Genomic DNA, 23286 nt, shown 5'->3' on the forward strand with positions numbered 1-23286 from the left:
AAATGTTTCCCAACCCAAATATGCTCAGTATTAAGGGACTTCTTAAAAATACTAATATTTCTTTGAGAGGTGTTTCATCTTCTGGAGTCCAGAGAATTGCCCAGTACTTCCACAATTTCTGACTAGTGTATTTCCATCACCTTTGAGGGTCACCTAACTCAGCCCAGGACAGGACCCAGGTCTTTGAGAGACAGCTCAACCTACCAGTCACTACCTTGTACTACCTTAAGTTTTAGAATAATTCTAAATTGTTCTACCCTGGCCTTCCGTCTTGCCCCCACCTGCACTATTACCCAGATCTGCCTGATGCGGCACAAATAGTAAATGGGCCATCAGCATGAAATAATAAAATTACTAGGGACTTCAACTCTGAGCTCTGAGTTGAAACAGGGTTCTGACCACTTCCAAGTCTCTGGTCTGTGTGCAAGCCACCTAATTAATCTTTCTTGACCTCCGTTTCCAAAATAGCAAAATGGGACAACACCATTTTTCCTACAGGATTACGGAAAGAATTACAGTTAGCCTGGCCCATAAGTATTCAGTGTCAGTTTCAAAATCTGACTGGCCCCAGGCCTACTTGGATATTGTACCCTGAGTACTGTAAATCACAAAAGTTTAAACTGAGTAAATTTGAAGAGCTAACTGACTTTTTTAAATGACCCATGAATCAGGTAGCAAGCCATCTAACATATAGAAAAGAGCTCTGTTGGGTTGCAGAAAAGGAAATGATTTTAAAGGGAGAAGCAGGAGGGAGGAAATTATTAGCAAAGAACGCATTGGTTTTTGGCAGGGTCACCCTTCTAAGAGAACAGAAGGGGTTTATCCATAAATTTCCTGTTGACTGGTTAAAGGTTTACATGGGTGGGGTGGATGGATATGAAACCGAAGTTTGTTTAGGCATTAAGTCTTAGTTTGCTAACCCTGCAGCCTTACCATAAGTGAATCTATTTTGCACCTATGGTTTTCTTTTCAGCCCAGTTTTAAAGCAATTTTTATTGTTCTTGAACTGGGGGAGGTGACAGCCAAAGACCCTTCCAACTGTTAAGGATTCTTTCCCCCCCAAAATACTTTCTTGAATGCTTTGTCCGAACTCGAAAATATCCACAGTTATTGACATGAAAAGACGGGTTTAAAACTACTGGGCAGACCATTTCTGATCCCCAGGTGTTCTACCGGCTCTGTAAACCTTTCATCTTCGGCAGCGGTAAATTAGGTGGGGTGTGTGCGCGCGTGTGTGTGTTTTAAACACACCTTTACTGTTTTCCCCCCTTAACGCAAAACTCCTTCCTGGTGGCTGGGGGCTGAAGGGACGTCGAGGTGCGGAGGGAAGCGATCGCCCCAGAGCTGGCAGTTCCTGTGTCCCCATGATACACCTACGCTCTTCCGAACGCACCCCAAGGAGCTCGGATAGCCCACGCCTCCAAGCTATGTTTTTCCGGTTCCCGCCCCGGAGGGGGCGCGCGTCGGCACAGCCCGTCTAAATCCCCGCGACGCGACCCGCCTGGTCTCCTGCTCCTCCTACCCCTTCCTCTTCGCCTCCCCCTCCCTATCCCCCTCTCTGGGTCGCGGCTTCACCCCGGGCCCTGGAACCGCCCCCGCCTGGCCCCGCCCCCTACCCTGACCTATCGGGTCCCGCTCCACTCCCCGCCCCTTTGCCTCCGGGCCATCCAGGTTCTAGATACCACCGCAGAATTCCGCCCACGCCCCACTTTTCCGGGTAGCCATGGCTGGGGTAACCAGTCGGCTGATTCGGTGCTGGTGTCGGAGAGCGGTCGGGGGGTAAGTGCTGAGGATCCAGGGTCGCCCGTGGGATCCCGGCGAGCAGGGGCGGTCGCCGCGCGCGGGAGCTGCCCTGTCTCTTATCTTGTCCGGGTAGCCACAGGGCTATGCTTTTATGGTTTTTCCAGGGAGGGAGTGATGGCAGGTGTCCTTAAACGCGCGCCCTCTCTCTGGCTGGGCGCGAGATGGTCTCGGTGGACGCGCGGGGAGGCCTGAGCTGCCACTTCTCCCCAGGCGTTCGCGCTCAGCTCTCCCCTTGGGCCACACAGCCCTCCTCCTGGGCTGCTGCTAGGTTGCCAACCTAATTCGCTAAAACGGGGTAGAACATCTCAGCACGCTTGGCTTTTCTGCTGAATGCTGTAGAAACGCAGGCCGTTCTCCGTGTGGGGTCAGACTGCTTCCTGGGGAACACTTCTGTAGTGTTAACCCGCGGGGAGCACAAGCTATGTAAAAACTGAGGTGGTGGGATTATAAATGATTTTCTCGATTTTATGTATTAAACGGTAGTGCTTCGTAATTTTTTAAAGCTCACTTTCAAATAAGTGAGTTTGTGCGTATTTTGTGAGAGCTTGCACATTTAGGCTTTGTGATAGACATTTTGTTCTTTCGTTTTCTATTTGGAGCTTAACATACATCACGTAGGATGCAGAGTTTTTCCCTTTTTGGAGAGAAACAAATTCAGTTATTTAATGTAAAAATTATTGAAGACTTTACTGAATTACTAATTTCAGTTAGTAATTAGAAATTGCAAAATTACTAATTTACTGAATTACTAGTATTTCAGAGTTTGAACCTAGGGGTTCTTTATGCTCTGAAAGTCGTATTATTGCAGAGGAAGTAATCCATTGGGTGTGGGCATTATTAAAACTGTATTATTTTAATCATCCTGGATCCCACTGACTTTAACTTTATATGCCAGGGTCTTCATTGGGAACATCATTTTTTTGCTTGTGGCCTCAATACTGTGCACCGAAATTTTCTCTTCCTCTGCCTACTAAACACTCTGCCTGGGTGTGCTCGCTGTTTCTGCTCTGCTCCTAGCTCGCTGGTTAACCTTCTCAGGGTGCGTCATTACGTGTTAATCAGCAATCAGCGCAGCTTCACAGACTAGCTTCCACAGCAGTTAGATTTCCTCTAGATAAGTCCCCCACCTACTAAGATGTGGCTCTTTGACTGGAATGCCAACTACAGCTCATCTGTCTTTTTGAACCCTTCTTGTATCTTAACCCAGTCTCTCCTCCTCTTGATGTGGGAAACAAAAGCAAAAGAAAAATTAAATTTCCTTACTACTTAACAGCCCATTGACGAGTCCTTGAAACAGACAAAGCGACATTCCTCTGGGAACTCAGTTGCCTTAGTGTTAATACTTTGCTAAAGGCAAAAAGCAATCTTAAGCCCAGCCCCCAGGCTCCTGTAAGTCCACATTAACATATAAAAATTCCTTTATCTCTACCCCAAGATACACCTTGACAATCATCCCCCAAGCTTATGACCCACAGATACACATCTGAAGGGTCTCATGACTAAGGTTTCATTAGACAGTAATAAATGACCTTTTCCTAACAATAGTTGGTCCTTGGAGGTCCTGGAAACCTTGCTTTCAAAATTCGCTAGAGACTTAGGCTATCCCTAACCCCTTTCCAACTTGAAAGTGTGTGATGAAATACATTATATGTTTATTAAAAAAAAAAATCTAAAAAAGAAAGAAAGGGAAAAAAAAAGAAAGTGTGGGATGGGCCACTCCTCATGACCCTGGTGCAGCTCTTTCTGCCCCCGGTCCTGTCCCTATGCTTTAATAAAATCACCATTTTTGCACCAAAGACGTCTCAAGAATTCTTTCTTGGCCGTTAGCTCTGAACCCCAGCATCTTTCCAATATCCCTTCCACCTATAGGTTGGGACACACATTTTGCTGAACAGAAAGAATTGACCTTTAATAATTTTATACTTTGTTAATCAGTGAGGGTGATGGGTCTGTAATCAAAGGAGCGACAAGGGCAGACAGGATTTCTGGCTGTTAGGACACAAAAGACCAAATTCTGTGCACTCTTCAGTCTCAGTCTCCTGCTCACTTACATCTTACAGTGCCTTTCATTTACTTTCTTGCCTGTGGCAGAATTTACATTCACGATCCCTTGGCTTTTATCAGTATCTAATTAGAATTGCTCTAATTGCTGTGCTGGATTGTAGCTTCCTTTTCCTTTATTTTAAGATTGCTACAGTTAGCTTCTGTATTTCTTTTTTTAGGGATCATTTTGAAAACCACTGTTGGGAAGGAAGAAATTTATTCTGCCCTTTAAGGTCCTTCTAGCTGGATTAGGAATCAAATTAACAAGAGACAGATTAATGGGAGAAAATCAAATTTCGTTTCATACCCATATGGAATCCACATAAACGTCAAATTCCAAAGATGGGCTGCGTGAGGCTTACATGACTTATATTTTGAAGCTTATATTCTGAGCTAAGGAGAAGGGTTAGGAGTCTGAGGATACAAAACAGAGGAAGACCATTAGCAGGAAGGTGAGAGGAGATCTTGAGAAAACAAAGATTGTCCCATTACTCAGATAAGTTTCTTAGATAAAGAGGAATCTCTGTTCATGGGTCTCTTCGTGGTACAGGCTCTTCTTTCCAATGTAAACTTGGGCAGTAGATGGGGAGTCAGAGAGCTTTTCCTGCTTCTGCTGGGCTTTGTTTGCTTTTAACTCAAAATATTGCTCATGCCCAAGGGGCCCATCTTGGGATGGCCTGCCCGTGGCCCTTACACCACTAACCATGACCCTTACACCACTAACCGTTTGCAGCCATCTTGTTGTACAGGGTCAGGTACAGGGAACGTATTTCAGGAGAAACAGAGCGTTTTGGTATGTACGGATTGGCAGCCATTAGAAATCAGTCTGCCTGTCTGCAGCTCCCTGAAGGTCCCGGCACTTCAGCTGCACGTGAGCAAAACAGCAATGGGAGCCAGTCAGGAGGATTTTGAGAATGCGATGAATCAGGTGAAACTGTTGAAGAAGGACCCAGGAAATGAAGTGAAGCTCAAACTCTATGCACTCTATAAGCAGGTAAATGCCTAATGTCTGACGTAACCTAGAGACATTTTGAGCCGATGGCTACTCAGATAGATCTGCCATGTGTTCTACTGAAATGCAGCTTTCATATTATGAAGGTTTGTATTGCTTCCTTTCCTCTAAAGAGTGTCTACATGGGAGTTTTTGTATACTTGTCTTTGCAGTACTGTTATAGCAAAAAGGAACCCACCAGGATCACTCTGGAGTCAGAGAGACTTAAAAGAGATAACCACTGAAGGTGTAGACCTTATTTGGCTTCTGACTAGAAAAAAATCAACTGAAAAACTGTTCTGAGACCACTGGGGAAATTTGTGGACTGAGTATTAGGTGATACCTAGGAGTTATTATTAAAGACACCATGGTTATATAAGAAAATGTTGATGTTCTGGAGGAATGCACACTAACTATGTTGGGCTGAAATAGAATGGCACTTTGAGAGTCACTAAAATGCGAGAAAGGAAGGAAAGAAAAAGAAAAAAGAAGGAAGGAGGAAGGAAGGAAAGAAAGAAAGAAACAAAGAAAGAAAGAGAGGAAGGAAAGAAAGAAAAGGATGGACAAAGTAATTATGGCCAGAAATTGATGGTTATTGAGTTGAGTATTTGGAATGCGTTATAATACTCTACTCTTCTATATGTTTGAAAATTTGTATAACAAAAATTTCAAACTAAAATTTTTAAGTTGTGATGTCTAAGGACAACCTTGGGAAGTCAGCTGGTTTGGGGCTCCTGTGTGTAATCTGTGTTCCTCTTCCCATGATCGGTATGAGCCTCTCTTAGTGTCCTAGAATTTGACTTTGCTCAGAAAGAGGCCAGGACTTTGAGCTTAACTTCTGGGAAGTAATCCCTAAGCCTCGAAAGGTCAGGCCTGCTAAGGAGTGTCTCTGTCGGCCTGAGTCTCACAGTGTGATTTAGAGTGAGGGCTCCTGGCTATGTAGTCAGCCATGCCTACCCCGTGGAGCCCCAAATGAAAACTCTGACCACCAGAGCTTAAGTGAGCTTCCCTGGTGGGCAGTACTCCCTGTGTGTTACTACACATCTGTTCTGGGGGAAGTACTGTTTCCTGACTCCAGGCTGGGTGCGGGGAGGGGGACTTGCATACCATGTTGCCTCTCTCTCTCCAGATAATCTCCTTCTTGCAGGGTGACCTTTGCCTCTTTGTCTTTGGAAAATCTATGCCTCTCCCACTGCCTTTGTTTCTCAAAGCCTCTTTCTTCTTTCCTCTTTCAGCTAATGGTGGTATTTAAAGTTTATACAGGTGGCTACATAAGCAGCATGGGATATTCATCTCAAAACATTCAGTCCACCTACTCTCAAACAAGTAAAATTTAGTTGTTTTCTATGGTTCCTCTTTGCATAGCTTTCATTTAAGTTTCTATAGGGCCAGTGGCTCTGGCACTCTCCCATCCCTGCTACCCCAGGTTCAACTCTTCTCAGTTGGCAGAAATCCACCACTGAATTCGTGGAATTTTTTTGTGCCTTTGAGTGGGTTTCAGAATATATGGTAGGTTTCCAAATGTTTGTTGGCTGGTTACGTTTGAAGATAGTTTGCTTGAATATTTTGACTGTGTGTGAAAAATGGGATCATTGATACAAAACTAACTATTAGGAGTTTTTATTTATTTATTTTTTATTTATTTATTTATTTTTTTAAAGATTTTATTTATTTATTTGACAGAGAGAGATCACAAGTAGGCAGAGAGGCAGGCAGAGAGAGAGGAAGGGAAGCAGGCTCCCTGCTGAGCAGAGAGCCCGATGCGGGACTCGATCCCAGGACCCTGAGATCATGACCTGAGCCGAAGGCAGCAGCTTAACCCACTGAGCCACCCAGGCGCCCTAGGAGTTTTTAAAAAGTACTTTCCCAAACCCCTTGTCTGACTTTGTTTTCATATCCAGGCATTTATGACTTATTTTAGGGACCGGTAGCTGATGGCACATTTTGTCTCTCCGGTCTTTTTTCTGTTGTATATTTTTAGCAGCAGCATCAAAGACAGTGCAAGGGGGAAGTTAAGATGAATTTATGTATCTTCTAAAAGTGTTTGGGAGGGGACGGCGCATTCATGCTAGTTGTACATTTTAAATCTTAACTATTTGACGCTCTAATTTGCATGGACATGTAACTGATAATTGCCCCTGTCCTTTTCCCAGGCCACTGAAGGACCTTGTAATACACCCAAACCGGGTGTGTTTGACTTGATCAATAAGGCCAAATGGGAGGCATGGAATGCTCTTGGCAATCTGCCCAAGGTACATTTACTTGCTACTTTGCTTTTATTTTACTTGCTATATTCCCGGAGGAAGATGGGTGCTTCTCGTTATTAAACCATTGTAGGTAGAACCTGCGAGATCTGGTTGGACTCTGTTGAATCAGACCTCTCTTCTTTCTTCATTGCAAGGTGCTGTTTCTTAGCATGGTTAAGTTTCTCACAGTGCTTGCTTACTGACCGAGGATTGAGGTTATTTGTCATCTTCTCCTCAGGAAACGGCTAGGCAGAACTATGTGGATTTGGTGTCTGGTTTGAGTTCTTCGTCTGACTCCTCTAGCCAAGCGAAGCCTGAAGCAGACCGGAAACAAGCTGGATACGAAACAGTGGTGATGACCTCTGAAGACGGCATCACAAAGATCATGTTGAACCGGCCTGCCAAAAAGAATGCATTGACCGAACAGGTAATGTGACTTGCCCTGGGACTTTGTCCTACTTTTCTTTCCTCCCTCTGTCTGTTTCACTCAACAACTAGAATGTTTCAGCATCATTGCTATTGTTGTGAGCTCTTGTTTGATTTGTGTAGGAAGATTAGTAATGGTGGCTACTTCTTCATACAACTGAGTTGGGCATTTGTTACTTAGAATTTGTTGGCTTTGGGTAGGTTCTTTGTGTCCAAAAAAGCCCTGCAACTCTCCTAATGTTAGAAACACAAATAAATTAAATAGAAATGAAACATACATTGATATAAGAGAGTAGGTGTAGAGGTTCTCTAAGGTTGACACAGACTGTCCCCAGACTTTGCTCCTTTCATTTAGACTTGTGACTACTGTTCAAGTTGCATGGGCCTTTATTTATACAAGTAGAGGGAGAAAGGAAAGAGGACCTTCATTTTAAATATAGCATAACCCAACTCTGCTTCAGATGAGCTGCTCACAAGAGCTCCTTTGATCTTTGAGTCTTTCATCAAACTACAATGATAATAAAAATAACCACTTCTACCCCTTCCCCTTGAAAAATATGTGGGTAATTAATTGGATGCTTGGTGCTGAACTGCAAGTAAAATTTGCGTGGCTATAATCCTTTTCATTGGGTTTGTCATCTATATTATAGCAGAAGGAGTCTGCTCACTTAAAATAGTGTTAAATAAGAATTCCGTGAAGTTGGATATGTGCCATTGACTTGGTAAAACATTTGATCCTCAACTTCATTGCCATTGCCTCATTTCTGTGTGATCATGATGATGATGGTGATAATGGTGGTGATGATGGTATTGATGGTGATGATAATGATGGTTTTGATGGTGAATGATGGGGATGATGGTGGTGATGGTGATGAAGATGGTAATGATGGTGGTGGTGGTGATGATGATGGTGGTGATGGTGATGAAGATGGTAGTGATGGTGGTGGTGGTGATGATGGTGAATGATGGTGATGGTGGTAATGATAGTGATGATGGTGAATGATGGTGGTGGTGATAATGGTGATGGTTTTGATCATGGTGGTGGTGATGGTGATGATGATGGTGATGATAGTGATGATGGTGGTGATAATAAATAGCGGCTGCTCTTTGCAGAGTGCCCAGTGTGTGTCAGCACTTTCCACACAGAGATTTCTTTAATTCCCACAAGGGTCCCACTTCTAATACTATTTAACAATAAAATAAGTAGGAATGTGCTCAAATTCCCATAACTAATAAGCTGGAAAACCTAAATTAAAACCCTAATATATCCATGTCATAATCCCAGCTCTGGCCAGTTACCCAGTCATGCTGTGTCATCATAACCATAATAATAATAATGGAGTTATTTCCTCATTTCCTCCCTCAGTGAATACAACTTCACCTTTACTTGTCTATTATGTCAAGTCCATATTTTTTTTTCAGTATCTGTGTATCCATAAATACCAACCCTCTTCATCATTCTCTCCTACACCGATGTCTTATCTGAGGTAGAATTGACACCAGTGCATTAAAAACTGTAACAACAGCACCTCCCAAGATTTTCACAGACGTTGCTAATTTAAAATATTGGACCCATTGTCTCCAGCTACCATTACATGTCTTGAAATCCCAGCCTTTGACACTTTCCAGACTGCCTGGGACATGCATGCTCTTTTTTGAGGTCAAAGCTGACAAACTGCTTCATGGAAATCTTCCCCTGGCCGCCTCCCATCCCACCCATGCTGGATATCAGTGCTTCCTCCAAGCTGTCTGCCATGATGTACTTTCCACCCAGTTTAGAGTTCCCCCTCTCTATTAATTCCAAAAGCTCAAGGACTAGGTCTTATTTGTTCACTTTTGGGGAAAGGTGGATATATCCCCCAGTGTCCACAAGAGCACATGGTATGTAACACACACCAAGTAATTGTAAAAGGATTGAAAATCCTTTCAACTGTATTGGGCCGCCTTTTTGGTTATGTAAATACAACCAGCATCACAGTTGGCGCTTTATAGAGGACAGGCTTACAGACTGACTTTTAGTGAATCCCACACTATGGTTGTCATTTTCAGAGTTCCTATCTTTTTCTTGTCTCCCCCTTTCACATAGATGTATCAAGAAATCATACTTGCACTTGAAGCCGCAAGCAAGGATGACTCTGCCATAACTGTTTTAACAGGTAAGACATTTTCTTGAATTTCTTAATAATTAAATTTACTTTGGAGGATTTCCAACCAGATAGGAAGTTGAGCAAATAGCTCTGAGGTCTTTTCCAGTACTGAGATTTTTTTTTTTTTAAGTTTTTATTTATTTATTTGACACAGAGAGATCACAAGTAGGCAGAAAGGCAGGCAGAGAGAAGGAGGGGAAGCAGGCTTCCTGCTGAGCAGAGAGCCCGATGCGGGGCTCCATCCCAGGACCCTGAGATCATGACCTGAGCCAAAGGCAGAGGCTTAACCCACTGAGCCACCCAGGTACCCTGAGATACTCTATTCTTTTTAAAGTGGTTTTTTTTTTTCTTAGTTTTTAATTTCTTCTAAGCATTCTTGCAACAAACCCAATGAAGTTAGGCCCTATGATTACTTATTTTATAGGTGAAAACTTAAGTTTTGATAAGTAGTGCTTTTATTATAGTTATTTTCTATATATTCTCCACTTTTGGTTTCTATTTCCTCTTTGATCCTAGCATTACATAATAATGTTAATTTCTTAGAGTTCCAGAAAGGCTTTTTTGTTGTTGTTGTTTATTTTGTTGGTTGGTTTTTGGTTTTCCATTTCTGTTCTTGATTCCTGGTTTCACTTAATTATAATCAGATGATCAGTTTTACGAGATTTACTATTTATTTATTTATCTATTTATTTATTTATGTATCTATTTATTTATCTATTTATCTACTTATTTATTTATTTATCTATTTATTTATCTATTTATCTATTTATTTATCTAACTATCTATCTATTTATTTATTTATCTATCTATTTATTTATTTATTTATTTGGAGTGGAGGGGTAGGCAGGGAGGAGGGAAAGACCAAATCTTAAACAGGTTCCATACACAGTACAGAGCTTGACACTGGGCTCAATCTCATTACCCTGAGACCCGAGCTGAAATCAAGAGTTGGACACTTATCTGACTGAGCCACCCAGGTGCCCCACTAGATTTACTTTTTAAAAATCTATTAAGCTTGGGGCGCCTGGGTGGCTCAGTGGGTTAAAGCCTCTGCCTTCGGCTCAGGTCATGATCTCAGGGTCCTGGGATGGAGCCCCACATTGGGCTCTCTGCTCAGCAGGGAGCCTGCTTTCCCCTCTCTCTCTCTGCCTGCCTCTCTGCCTACTTGTGATCTCTGTCTGTCAAATAAATAAATAAAATCTTTAAAAAAAAAATCTATTAAGTTTTATGTATATAGCTCCATATTGAACTCTCTACCTTGAAGATAAAGAACTGGAAAATGGCCAACTTTTTATATCATCCAGGAACTATTCAAAAATAAGTTCATTCTTTGAAGATACAGAGTTAAAAATATGTCAGTTAGACTGACCTTTCTAATTTATGTTAGGTTCCCCATTTCTGGTTTTGTCTTCTAATTAATCTTAGACTGAAAAAAGTGAGGGCATTTATTGCTATTATGTTTCTTTCACTTTCTCCTTCATGTCAAAAAAATTGCTTTAAAGCAAGTTTTTATCTTATTGACACTAGAAGACTTGTGAATAGTTATCCTTTATTATAAAATGGTCATCTTTTGTCTCACTTAAGGCTTCCTGCCTTGAAATCAACCTCGTCGAATAGTAATGCCTTAACACCTGCCTTGATACTATTTGCACTTGCCTGGCAAACCTTTACCCATCCGTTTAGCTTTCTGTCTTTCTGAATTACTTTTTACAGTCTGCGTCTCCTAGAACACATTGTTAGATTTTTTTCCCTCGTTGATCCAGTCTGATTTTTTTTTTTTTTTTTGTAAAGGCCCCTTTACCTGTTTTGATTTATGTATATGACAGATCTGTTACTTTTTAGTTCTGCATCTTACATATACTTATTACTTACGTTTCCTTTGACTGTTATTTTTTACTTCGTGATCTGGTTTGGACTTGGTGTGTGCTTTACTTCTCATGGTTTGAAAGGTTTTTTTCCTGCTTTTAGTAATTGCTGTTACAGCGTTGCATGGTACCCATCAATTTCTCTAGCTTGTCTGACTCCCCTTGGACAGTGTCTCTTGGTTGCCCCTATGAGAGGCGAGGAAGGGAGCACGCATTTCCCAGTGCTCCTCAGAATTCTCTTCTGAGTATATTGTCTGCTAAGTAGTGTTCCATTATCTTCTCGCATAGAATGTTGCCCTGGAGAAGTTTGAGGCTACCATTAATTTTGTTTTTATAAGATCTTTTTATTCCCTCTAGAAGACCAGGGGGTACTTTCCCATCCTTTATCACTTTTTCATAGAACATATGTATCCTGTGAAAACTCATTAGGAAGGTCTTGTTTTAAGTTTTCTTTGATAGTATCTCTGAATGTTTTTGTTTTAGTTGATCTGTTCTTTTTGAAAGAAATTCTAGTTATAGAAGAAATGTCTTGGTCTGCTGGGACTCTTATCTTTTATTGTCTCTGAATTCTTAACTCTTGTCTTCTGTTGCTTTGCTCACTATTCTTAATCCGGTACTCTGATCGCATTTTTAGTGTTGCCTGTCCTTTTTATGGCCTCTGATGCCATCATTCTTTAGTGGTTGTGATTTTCTATCTTTCTTCCTGAATGCTCCCAGGCATTTTTCTTTTCTTTCTCTCATCCGTCACTTCTGTTTTGAGTCCAAAGAAAAGTTCAGCTGTTAATTTTTTATATATATGTTGGAGACCAGCATAACAATGTGTTTGGAAAAGAAGCTTTATTACTCATAAAATTATTGAAAATATTATTAATGACACCATTTGCTCCTGATAGTAATGCAAGAAAAAGAACAAATTTATTAGATAAAAATACTGCCGATAACAAATATAGCTCTTTGTTTCTCAGTTCCCCAGATATAACTGAAGCCCTACTACAAAACAAATATGTCTTCTGAATTTTTCTTTTGAAACTTGCCCTTGAGCCCATTCTAGTGTGGTCTCTACCTTTTGCTTAGATTCCCACTCTGACCTTTGTATCATTAAATCCAGGGCCATTTTTCAGCCTTCATCTGTCTTCTCCCCCTTCTTAAACCTCTGTCTTCCCTAGGCTTCCCTAGGTCTGCCCTCCAGTCTGCTGTCTCTGATTTTCTTTGCGGGTTCATCCTCTATGTGGTCATCAGAAGGGAGGGTTCCTGAAAGGTTAGTTCTAGGCACTGTTCTCTTCTCACTTCTTGTTCTCCCTGGACCCTGCATCCATGCCCTCTCTCCAACAAAAATCCATATGCTGGTGCTTCCCCCCTTGGTATCTCTTGGGTCAAGACACTCCCCAGGGCTCCCGTCCAGTATATCCAGCTGGCATTTCTTCATAGGTGTCACCCCCCACGTCTTTCTCTCTGGAGCTTTCTCAGTATTCCAAATCACAGTGGGTGGCTCCACATTTGCCCTGTTACATGGACCAGAATCCTAACATTCATGATTGATCTTGTCCCTCTCTCACCAACTATGTCCAATCTAATCCTATTTCCTGTCATTAGTAGCCCATTGTTTTTTGTCCTCTGCACTAGTCCAAGCTACCATGGACTCTTGTCTGAACTGAAACAGTCCCTATCTCATCTTTCTGATTGCCTTTTGTCCTCCTCTCTCCCTTGCCTTGTCCAATCTCACAGATCCAATAGAATCTTTTTCCAAATAAAAATCTTATTACTCCCCCAGTTAAAATTTCAGTGTTTCCAAGACATTTCAGTGGAAAGAGAAAAAGCTTTTGACAAATGATGCCAGAGAAACTAAATACCCATATGGGGGAAAATGAACTTCAACCCCATCTTACACCCTATACAAAATCTAATTTAAAAGTTATGTAAGCATAAAACCCAGAAACTTAAAGCTTCTAGAAGAAAACAGTCTCTTTGTGACCTTGAGGTAGGCAGAGATTTCTTGGACAGGATGCAAAAAGCATTAGCTATAAAAGAAACTATTTACAACTTGGACTTCATCAGAATTTAAAATATTTGCTTATCAAAGACAATAGTAAGAAAATGAATATACAGATACTACAGGCTGGGGTACGGGACTGTTTGCTCTACATAAATTAGATTAAGGATTATTACCCAAAATACATAAAGAACTCGTTAGAAATTAACAGTTAACAACCAGATTTAAAAATGAGATAAAGGATTTGGACACCTCATAAAAGAAGATAACACAGATTGCCAATAAATACATGAAAAGGTGCTCAATATCATTAGCCTTCAGAGAATGGAAATTAAAATCAGTGAGATATTTCACCCAGTAGAATGACTAAAATCTAAAAGATAGACAAACATGAAATGTTGGTGATGATTCCAAGCAATTGGGACCTCTCCACATTTCTCAGATGAGATTGCTTCAGGAAACTGGCAGCTTTTTATGGAATAAAACCTCTGCCAGCTCAGTGACATATCAGTCCACTCCTAAGCAATTAGTTCAGCTAAATTGAGCAGGTATCCACTGAATGATTTGTAATCTAGTTCACAGGAGCCAAAAACAACTCATGTCCACCAGCAGACGAATGAACAGTGTTGACTGGACATACGGTGGACTACTACGCAGCAATATAAAGGAATGGAGAACTGATTCGAGAACATAGGTGAATCTTTAAGACACAGTTCAGCAAAGAGAACACAGACACAAGAGTCCATATAGAATTCCTCATATAAAATTTCTAAAATAGGCAAAAGTATTCTACGGTGATTGAAGTCAGAAAGTGGTTGTGTCAGGGCAAGGTGGGGTGGGATGGCTGGAAAGGAGCTTAAGGGAACTTTCTGGGATGGTAGAAAGGTCTTATATCTTGTTTCAGATGGTGATCGCGCAGGTATTTGCCGTCATCAAAAATCATTGAGCTGAATGTTTAAAATTGGTGTTCTTGTTTCTGTAAATTATGCTTTAACACAAAACACCTTCGGTGGTGTCAAAAAGTCTTAATGGATCAGCAAAGCCCTGAATGGTCCATACTGCCTGTCCTCCTCCTACACCAGCTTCCCCTCTGGCTTTTTCTGCTCTGGCACAGTGGCCAGAATTAGCCCTTTTCACAGGATCTTTGCGCATGCTGTTCCCTCGGCATGAATTCTTCCTACCCTTCTTCTTCTAGCTAGCCTTGCCTGTCCTTCAGATCTCAGTTCAGTTTTTCCTTCCTTAGAAACACCCCTCCTTAAACCTTCAGGTTAAAACAGATCCTCTGTTAGACTCTGTCATATCATCATTGAGTACTTCTCCTTTGTATCAGAGTTGTATTATCTACATTTGTTTGCATGTTTCTAGATCAATGTCCAGCTTACTCACCTGTCTGTAAATTAGAGCAAGAGCCATGGCTGGTTCACAAGTGTATTTGCAGTGCTTGCTATAGAGCCCAGCACATGGCAGATACTCAGTAATTACAGAATGAGTGAATGGTGAATCTGTTGATTTCATTTACAGGAAACGGAGATTATTACTCTAGTGGAAATGACCTGACTAATTTCACTAATATTCCTCCTGATGGTGTAGAGGCGAAAGCTAAAAATAGTGCCATTTTACTGAGGTAAGAGTGACATTTGTCTGATCCCAGCGGACTTGTTCATATTCATCAAAGTTTCTCAGACCGCTTCTATCAGTTGTGGACACTTATTCTATCACTTTAACTGCTGTTTCCCATTCATCCTGCTGCTCTACGTGAGGTTCAATTAGAAAGCATAAAAGTTAACTACAGTTGTAAAAAAAAGTTCTCTCATACTGAAACAGGGAGATTTAGCAAATTCTCATCCAGCTAGAAAAATGCATGATTTCCATGATTGCGGGTAATGGGACATGTAAAGTACTCTCAGCACAGAGGACATGAAGGCCTCTCTCTTCTTAACTCATGTATCCCTACCGGGTTCCTGATTCCCATGAGCTATAATATTGCAACATACGCTCAGCCAGCCATCCCAGTCTGCAAGTCTGCAGCTGACCTACAGCCCTGACCTAGCTGAGGTTGAACCAAGGTCAAGCATAGAGGACTCAGTCTATGAGTTTCCATCAAATGCCATCTAGATCGGTGTCCAGGCTGGTCAGAGTTCATTTCATACTCATGCTATCTTCCTTACTGTACTTCAATCATGCTGCATTGGGACACTGTTTATTACCATTACTGTGTTCAATTAGTACTGTGTTCAATTAGCCAGCATATAGTACATCATTAATTTTTGATGTAGTGTTTAACAATTCATTAGTTGCGTATAACACCCAGTGCTCATCACCAAATGTGCCCTCCTTAAAATACCCATCACCTGGTTATCTCAACCTCCCACCCCCTCCCTTCTGTAACCCTCAGTTTGGTTCCCAGGGTCCAGAGTCTCTTATGGTTTGTCTCCCTCTCTGATTTCTTCCCATTCAGTTTTCCCTCCCTTCCCCTACGGTCCTCTGCTCTATTCTTTATGTTCCACATATGAGTGAAACCATATGATAATTGTCTTTCGTTGCTCGACTTATTTCACTTAGCATAATCCCCTCCAGCTCATTTAACTATGCTTTTGTATTTCCATTTCTGTAGGGATTTTGTAGGCTCTTTCATAGATTTTCCTAAGCCTCTGGTTGCCGTGGTCAACGGTCCAGCTGTGGGAATCTCCGTCACCATTCTCGGGCTATTTGATCTTGTGTATGCGACCGACAGGGTGAGCGAGCTCCCAGCAACATAGAAAGTCATGGAGTAAAAATGAGGTCCTCTGAATTCTCTTTTATTGTTGGCTGTTAATAAATGTATTTCACGATTTATAGTAGAATGGACTAAATTTTGCTTTTTCCCAAAGAATTACTCTTAGTTTAATTTGAAATTGTTTTATTTATCCTTCATTACTAACTGGTTTTCCTAAACACCAGTATTGTTGTGAACACTGTTCCAACTATTTTGGTTCTATATTCTAATCAGATTATGTAACAGTTCCTCAACTTTTGATTTTCCAATTAATTTAAAATAGGAGATTCTTGAAAGCTGGCTGTTGGTGGGGTGAGGGGGGAAACAGTATTTTTGCATGTTCTGCAAGTGGATAGTTTGATACCTTTTTCCTTGTAAACAAATTCCGGAGTTTCGAATTTTAGAATATTAGAATTTTTTAATAAGAAGGGGTTTTAAAGGACTATCTACCCTCACACCCTTCTTTGCAGATAAATGAAAGCTCAAGTTACTTACCTAAACGGTTTAGTGTTGTGTTCACCATTGAATTGCATTGATTTTAGTTTCTGTTCTTACTATAGTATTAATGTATATCATAGTAGAAGATAAAATTTTGAAAAATCTGGAAAAGCACGAAGGGCTAAGTTAAAAATCACTTCTTAGCTTACCATTTAGACATAACCAGTCACTGACTGCTGAACCCTAGGCTCTCTCCAATTCTGTCATTATAAACAAAGATGTGATGACCATGTATCTTAGAACTTTTACTGTAGAACTAAGAACCACTTTTAGGGTTATCGATTCTTAGAGTACTTTTTGCTTATGCAGTGGTACAGTTTCCTGCTCTACGACCTTATGGGAAACGTTTGGTTTTTACCACTGAAGAGATGCCTAGTTTTGTCTGAAGGTGTTTTCTATGATAGATATGACCATATTTCAAGATCTTTATCTCTTGAGTTCATCTTTTTTTTTTTTTTTAACTGGTTTCAGTTTGATTGGATTGGGCATCTTGTCACACTTAATTGTTTTTAATAGTTGTACCATGAAAATAACAAGTGAGATTCTAGGTGCCAGGCTGCCTAACCTTCATAGGTAGAAGCTTTTGCTGAAAGGCAGAAATCAATAGCCTGAGGTCACATCATGTATGTTAGAGGACTGATTGATCACCTGGTCTTGTCCAGGGGTGGGGTCAGGAGGTCCTGACCTGAACTTAAGGATCTCATTTTTCAGTACTTAGAAGGCAGATACATCATCCTATTTGAATATTCTCCACATTCTCCCTCAGAATTTAAAATGACTGTCACATCCATCATCTTTTCAAGATATCTAGGACTTCGGTCCTATGATACAAAATGGAACTGAAATAGAAAGAAACATATGTAGATACTTTTAGTGCTAAAACATTTGGCCCAGAGTAAAATATTTGACAAATAGTGACCACTGCTGACCAATTGAATTAAAAGAAGGTTCAATTTAAAATCAGAGATACAGAAGAAAGAACCTGTGGAGAGGAATGCATTTTATAGGATTTACCATTATTGGCTTCTTAAACAAATACCATATTAAATGTGGGTTTAACACTCTTACAACCAGATTATTCTTTATTATGGGCAAGAGGCAAGAGTTAACAATGCCCATTAGCTTCTTTGTTGGCAAATCATACATTTCCCCTATGAGATAATAAAAGGGTAGAAATCATAAAAATAGTATTTGAGTGCCCACCACATCCTGGGCCCGCTGTTGATGCACATGATGCGTACTCACTTCCGCACACAGCACCCTATGAGATAGGTACTTCGTCTCCATTTTATAAAGGAGTCTACTGTGGCACGAAGAGGCTAAGAAGCTTCTAGAGTCACCAAGCAGTCAGATGCCAGAGCCTGACCCTTAATTACATTTACTGCTCTATTTCTGAAAAGAAGTTAAATGCTGCTTACTGTCAGTTCTGCACATACCTGTTTGTGGCCCTTTAGCTACGGTTGATGTTTTCTTTCACTTTCCTCTTATACTCCTTAGGCTGTGACTTCTCAGTACATCTTCTTGAATAAGCTTGCTTTTGTGGGGAGGGAGTGATAAGTGACATTAGTAACTTTTTATTTGATATTTTCATTTTTACTTACATGCTGTGTATATTATATATTTATGTCTTCTAACAATATTCATTAAGAAAGAGCGCCATATCTGATTATGGGATGTGAGGTCTAAATGTTCTGCATACATATTGTCAATTATAAATTGATTTCCTTTCATAAGGACTTCTCATTCGTCAAGAAATACACAAAAATATTTCTTAAATTTAAAAAAGGGGCGGGGGGCATCTAGGTGGTGCAGTCGGTTGAGTTTCTGACTCTTGGTTTCAGCTTAGGTTATGATCTCGGGGTCATGAGATCCATCCCTGCGTCAGGCTCCGCACTCACAGGGGGTCTGCCTGAGAGTCTCTCTCCCTCTGCCTCTGCCCCTCCCCCCCCAACAATAGGTGAATAAATCTTTAAAAAAAGAAAAACAAGGGGCGCCTGGGTAGCTCAGTCAGCTAATTATCCAACTCTTGATCTCAGCTTAGGCCTTAATCTCAGGGTTACGAGTTCAGGCCCCTCACTGGGCTCCATGCTGGGCTTGCAATCTACTTTAAAACAAACAAACAAAAAAAAACTAAAGATGACTCTATGGTCTAAATAACCAGTATTGAAATAGATTCTTGTATTTAAAGCAATTAAATAGATTCTTGTGTTTAAAGCAGTTCAATAAAACCTCTCTGAGGTAAAATCAAGACAGATGACAGACTGAGGAAACAATTTTCCAGGTGATATTATCAAAGGTAATCTCTCTAATATACTTTTTAAAAATACATTTTATAAAGTGATAGATCAACAACTTGATGTAAAAATGGGCAATGGAGAGGGACACATAGCTCACAAAAAATAAATGGCTCCTTAAAACATAGGAAAAAGACTCTATTAAGAACCTATTACAATCAGAATATGTAAAGAACCACAAGTCACTAATAGAAAGACAACTTACTGGTGCAAAAATAATGAATACTGTTATGCTGAAAAAAATTAAAAATTTAAAAAAAAAAAAGAAAGAAAGAAAGACAACTTACTAACTTAAAAATAGTGAGCAAAGTATTATAAGGGTTACTTCACCAAAGAAGATATAAAAAGAGCTAATAAGCACATGAAAAGATGCTCACCATCATTAGTCATTACAGAAATGTAATTTAAAACCACAAGCCACTATTACACATCTATCAGGACAGTTCAGGTTAAGACAACTGACAATAACAAGGTTTAGCAAGGATGTGGAACAACTGGAATCATTCACTGCTGGGGGTAGTGATACATGATACACCACGCTGGAAATTCTTTTGTTGGTCTTAGACCACAGTTTACCACACATCCCAGCAGTTCCACCCCTACGTATTTATCCAAGAGCACTGAAAACACGTACATGCAGAGACCTATATACAAGTTTTCATTAACAGTCTTATTCATCATAGCCAAAATACTAGAAGTAACACCAGTGGCTTCACTGGTGAGTGGATACAGGAACTGCGGTGTCCATACGATGGAATTCTACTCAGAAATGACAAGGAACGAGCCACCAGTACAGTAGCATGGTGACTCTCAAAAAGTCATGCTAAGAACCAACGGCTACAGAATGCATGATTCCATTTATATTACATTCCAGAGAAGGCAAAACAAGGGGCAGAAAACAGATGCAGTGGTGGTTTGAGGGTGTCAGGAAGGGATTGACTCCAGAGGACACAAGAAGTCTTTGGGGTGATGGAGATAATTCTACATCTTGACACGGTGGTGGCACGTCACCATGTACCTTCCTTAAAACTCACCACCCTGCGTATCTAAGAGTGAACTTTGTGTTCGATAATACCACAGCAACCCTAATTTAAACAAAACAAAAACAAAACTTCCTCAATTTAGTATCGTGAGGATATATACAAATAGTGATTTTTAAAAATCACATAAAAAATAATTGTCTTTCTTTTCTTTTTTTCTCCAAATAGGCAACATTTCACACTCCTTTTAGTCACCTTGGCCAAACTCCAGAAGGTTGTTCCTCTTACACTTTTCCGAAGATAATGGGCCCAGCCAAGGTAACTCTTGGAAACCTTCAAAATAAGTTGTAATAAGTAACCTCTGAGGGCGCCTGGGTGGTTCAGTTGGTTAAGCATCTGACTCTTGATTTCAGCTCGGGTCATAATCTCAGGGTCCTGGGATCAAGTACCGTGTCAGGCTCCGCGCTCAGCGGGCACCTGCTTGAGGATTCTCTCTCTCCCTCTGCCCCACCCCCACTTACACTCTCTCTCTCTCAAATAAATAAATAAATCTTTAGGGGTGCCTGGGTGGCTCAGTGGGTTAAGCCGCTGCCTTCGGCTCAGGTCATGATCCCAGGGTCCTGGGATCGAGCCCCACATCGGGCTCTCTGCTCAGCAGGGAGCCTGCTTCCCTCTCACTCTCTCTCCCTGCCTCTTCGCCTACTTGTGATCTCTCTCTATCAAATAAATAAATAAAATCTTCAAATAAATAAATCTTTAAAAAAAGTAACCTCTGTTCAAAAAGTAATTCTATACTCTTTTCTTTCCCTTGATAATCTAGACAGAAGAAAAGTGAGTTATTTGCTCCTCAACTCTAAAAGTTTCAAATATAGAAGAAATGTCTGATATGAGGGAAAATTAGAAACCCTCCCCAACTCCCAGAACTAGGATCTGCTTTTGCCCCTGGGTGCCCGGTGCCTCATCCTCCACTGCTGTGTGGCATCAGTCGTTAGAGGACCAGGGCTGTGTCAGCTCGGGGTCACACTTAATATCTGTGTAGATGAGCAGGGTCCCCTGGAAGCCGTCCTCATGGGGGTTTACGCCTTCCAGAGCTGCTCCCAGTCATGGCAGCCTCCACGTCAGTAGGTTTAGCTATGTGTTCAGACTCCCAGAAGCGTTCCGTGGCTGTGCATGTCTGTCCCCGAGTCTCTGGAAGCCCAGGTGCCAGGCTCTGTGCATGATGAGACCCAACAGCAAAGAGCCAAGGATAGGGAAGGCTTAGCCAATTCTTGGAGCTCTGAATGGGGAGGGGTTGGAATGGAGCCTGTTTTTATTGACTGCCAGGTTTTCACTGCAAATACATAGTTTTCTAAAGCTCATTATTCCATCACATGTCCTGAGTCTTTATGACAGATTTTAACTTTGAAAAGTTGGGCAGAGCCAACTCCAAGGCTTAGGGCACTTGACTATGAAATAATATTTTTCCAAAAGCACTCCTGGAAATACAGAGGATATCTGCTTGGTGACCTCTGTTTTGTTAGAAACTGAGTATCAGTCCTTCTTCCCTTTTCTTTGGTCAGGTGAACTAATTTGTAGTACCTGTGCAGGGTAAAGAAAAGTGTCAGAGCTAGACCACTGCGTAGAAATTCCAAGGAAGGGAATTTTGAAAGTTTGGGTATCTCAAGTTTGGTTGGCATTCACTGTGACCTGGATTTTCCTTTTTTTTTTTTTTTTTTTTTTTTAAGTTCTCTTTAATTGTAGTGTATAAAGCGGAAAATTCTAGCTGTGTGGGTTAAAGGATCAGCATCTACTTCAGGTCCTTTCTACCCTGGGCTCCCTGATCTTGCCTTCTCAGCACAGACACATACAGAAGCAAAAATACTTGCAAACCTTCCAGAGAGCCTGAGATGCTCTCAGCACAGTTTGTCAAGCATTGCCTATCGAGGTCTTCAGTTTCGCCCTTAACAAGAAATACTGGCAGCCTCGAAAGACTATAAAGGAACTGCCATCTGTCTCCTCAAAGTGGTTAGTTCAGAGGTTAGTTCTGAGGTTAACTGACCTGTGTTTCATTAAGTTAATGTCTTAATCTTGCTTTCTTTTCAGGCAGCAGAGATGCTCATTTTTGGGAAAAAGTTAACTGCTGGAGAAGCCTGTGCTCAAGGACTTGTTACTGAAGTTTTTCCTGATAGCACCTTTCAGAAAGAAGTTTGGGCCAGGCTGAAAGCATATTCAAAGCTCCCCCAGAATGTTAGTGTTGTCTTTCGGTTTTTTTCATTTTTTCTCCTAGTAGAAACCGTGGAAATAGTTTATTTGCCTTAAGGGAATAAGCATTTTAAAAAACAAGATATACCTTGGTTGGCTTTAAGCACATCTAAATTTGAGATTAAAAATAACCATAATAATGTTAGAAATGCTGATTTTTTAAAAAAACTTCTCAAGGAGGCATTTTAGTGCGATGATACGTATGAAGGCAGAGGGACAGTTCTTTCTGGGGAAAACTTTGAGGAGGATGATAAGTGGTATTTGCCGAGCACTGTTATTCTTGAATCCAGTTGCGAAGCCATATCAGGTTGACTTTTAGGAGATTCTTCTTGTGTAGCACTTTGGTTTTTATATGGGATGACTCGTGACTGACTGCTCTTATATTCATTCTGCTGAAAATGTGGTCCTGGAATCAGAAGCTTTAGTGTCTCTCTGAGGCTTTTTAGAAATGTGTGATCCCAGGTCCTCTCCCACATCTACCAAGACGGTTCACACACACATTATAGTTTGAGAAGCACTGTCCTATGTTACACATACATCTGAAGGCGGGACAGGATTCCATGAACCATGGAGAAACAAAATTCAGCACTCTAGAATAAACCCCACTCCCTCTAGAATGCCCCTTAGCCTTACTGTTGGTTTTGTGTTTTCAGGCCATGTGTATTTCGAAACAGATCATCAGAAGTCAGGAGAAAGAAAAGCTACATGCTATTAACGCCAAAGAAAGCAGCATCCTTCAGGAAAGATGGCTGTCAAGCGAATGCATGAATGCCATCATGAACTTCTTCTCCCAAAAAGCCAAGCTGTGATGCCTGTTACAGCAGTGTTATGCATTTCAAATGAAGGGATGTGCTGTCATTATTGATTTTCAATACTTGAACTAATAAACTGTGCCTTTTCTCAGCGCTAACATATCATTTATGATTATCATAGTTCACTAGAGCCCTGATGACAAACCAGTTACGTACCACAAGCTTTAAGAATTTATGTAAGATTTGGGTCATAGG

The 23286-nt window shown here is 40.9% G+C and overlaps 2 protein-coding genes across 4 annotated transcripts in view; one reads left to right on the forward strand and one right to left on the reverse strand.

Annotated features, from left to right (window-relative positions):
• The first annotated feature begins 1627 nt into the window (after window positions 1-1627).
• Window positions 1628-23189, forward strand: ECI2 (enoyl-CoA delta isomerase 2). Of its 2 annotated transcripts, XM_047733692.1 has the most exons (11): window positions 1692-1779; window positions 2014-2056; window positions 4676-4840; window positions 6991-7089; window positions 7322-7510; window positions 9596-9665; window positions 15033-15135; window positions 16126-16246; window positions 20267-20356; window positions 22121-22264; window positions 22933-23189. In XM_047733692.1, the coding sequence occupies exons 1-11, from the start codon at window positions 1724-1726 to the stop codon at window positions 23086-23088; spliced, it is 1236 nt and encodes a 411-aa protein (XP_047589648.1). In that variant the 5' UTR covers window positions 1692-1723; the 3' UTR covers window positions 23089-23189. The 2 variants fall into 2 exon arrangements, with proteins under 2 accessions (XP_047589649.1, XP_047589648.1); XM_047733693.1 differs by lacking the exon at window positions 2014-2056 and having other exon boundaries at window positions 1628-1779; window positions 4687-4840.
• Window positions 7557-23286, reverse strand: part of LOC125102447 (uncharacterized protein C6orf201 homolog) — a 29914-nt gene continuing 14184 nt past the window's right edge. Inside the window, exons 4-6 of one of the 2 annotated variants that reach the window (XR_007128129.1) lie at window positions 18213-18298; window positions 17413-17603; window positions 7557-7743 (exon numbers count right to left, since the gene is read on the reverse strand). Coding sequence is in view for 1 of the 2 variants with exons in the window: in XM_047733694.1 (XP_047589650.1) it covers window positions 18215-18298 (84 nt within the window). In the remaining variant the exon portion in view is untranslated. Of the gene's footprint in view, window positions 7744-17412; window positions 17604-18189; window positions 18299-23286 lie in introns of those variants that run through there. The other variant, XM_047733694.1, reaches the window with a different exon arrangement.

The sequence above is a fragment of the Lutra lutra genome, chromosome 6 (assembly GCF_902655055.1).
Source record: "Lutra lutra chromosome 6, mLutLut1.2, whole genome shotgun sequence".
In the NCBI taxonomy this organism is placed as follows: domain Eukaryota; kingdom Metazoa; phylum Chordata; class Mammalia; order Carnivora; family Mustelidae; genus Lutra; species Lutra lutra.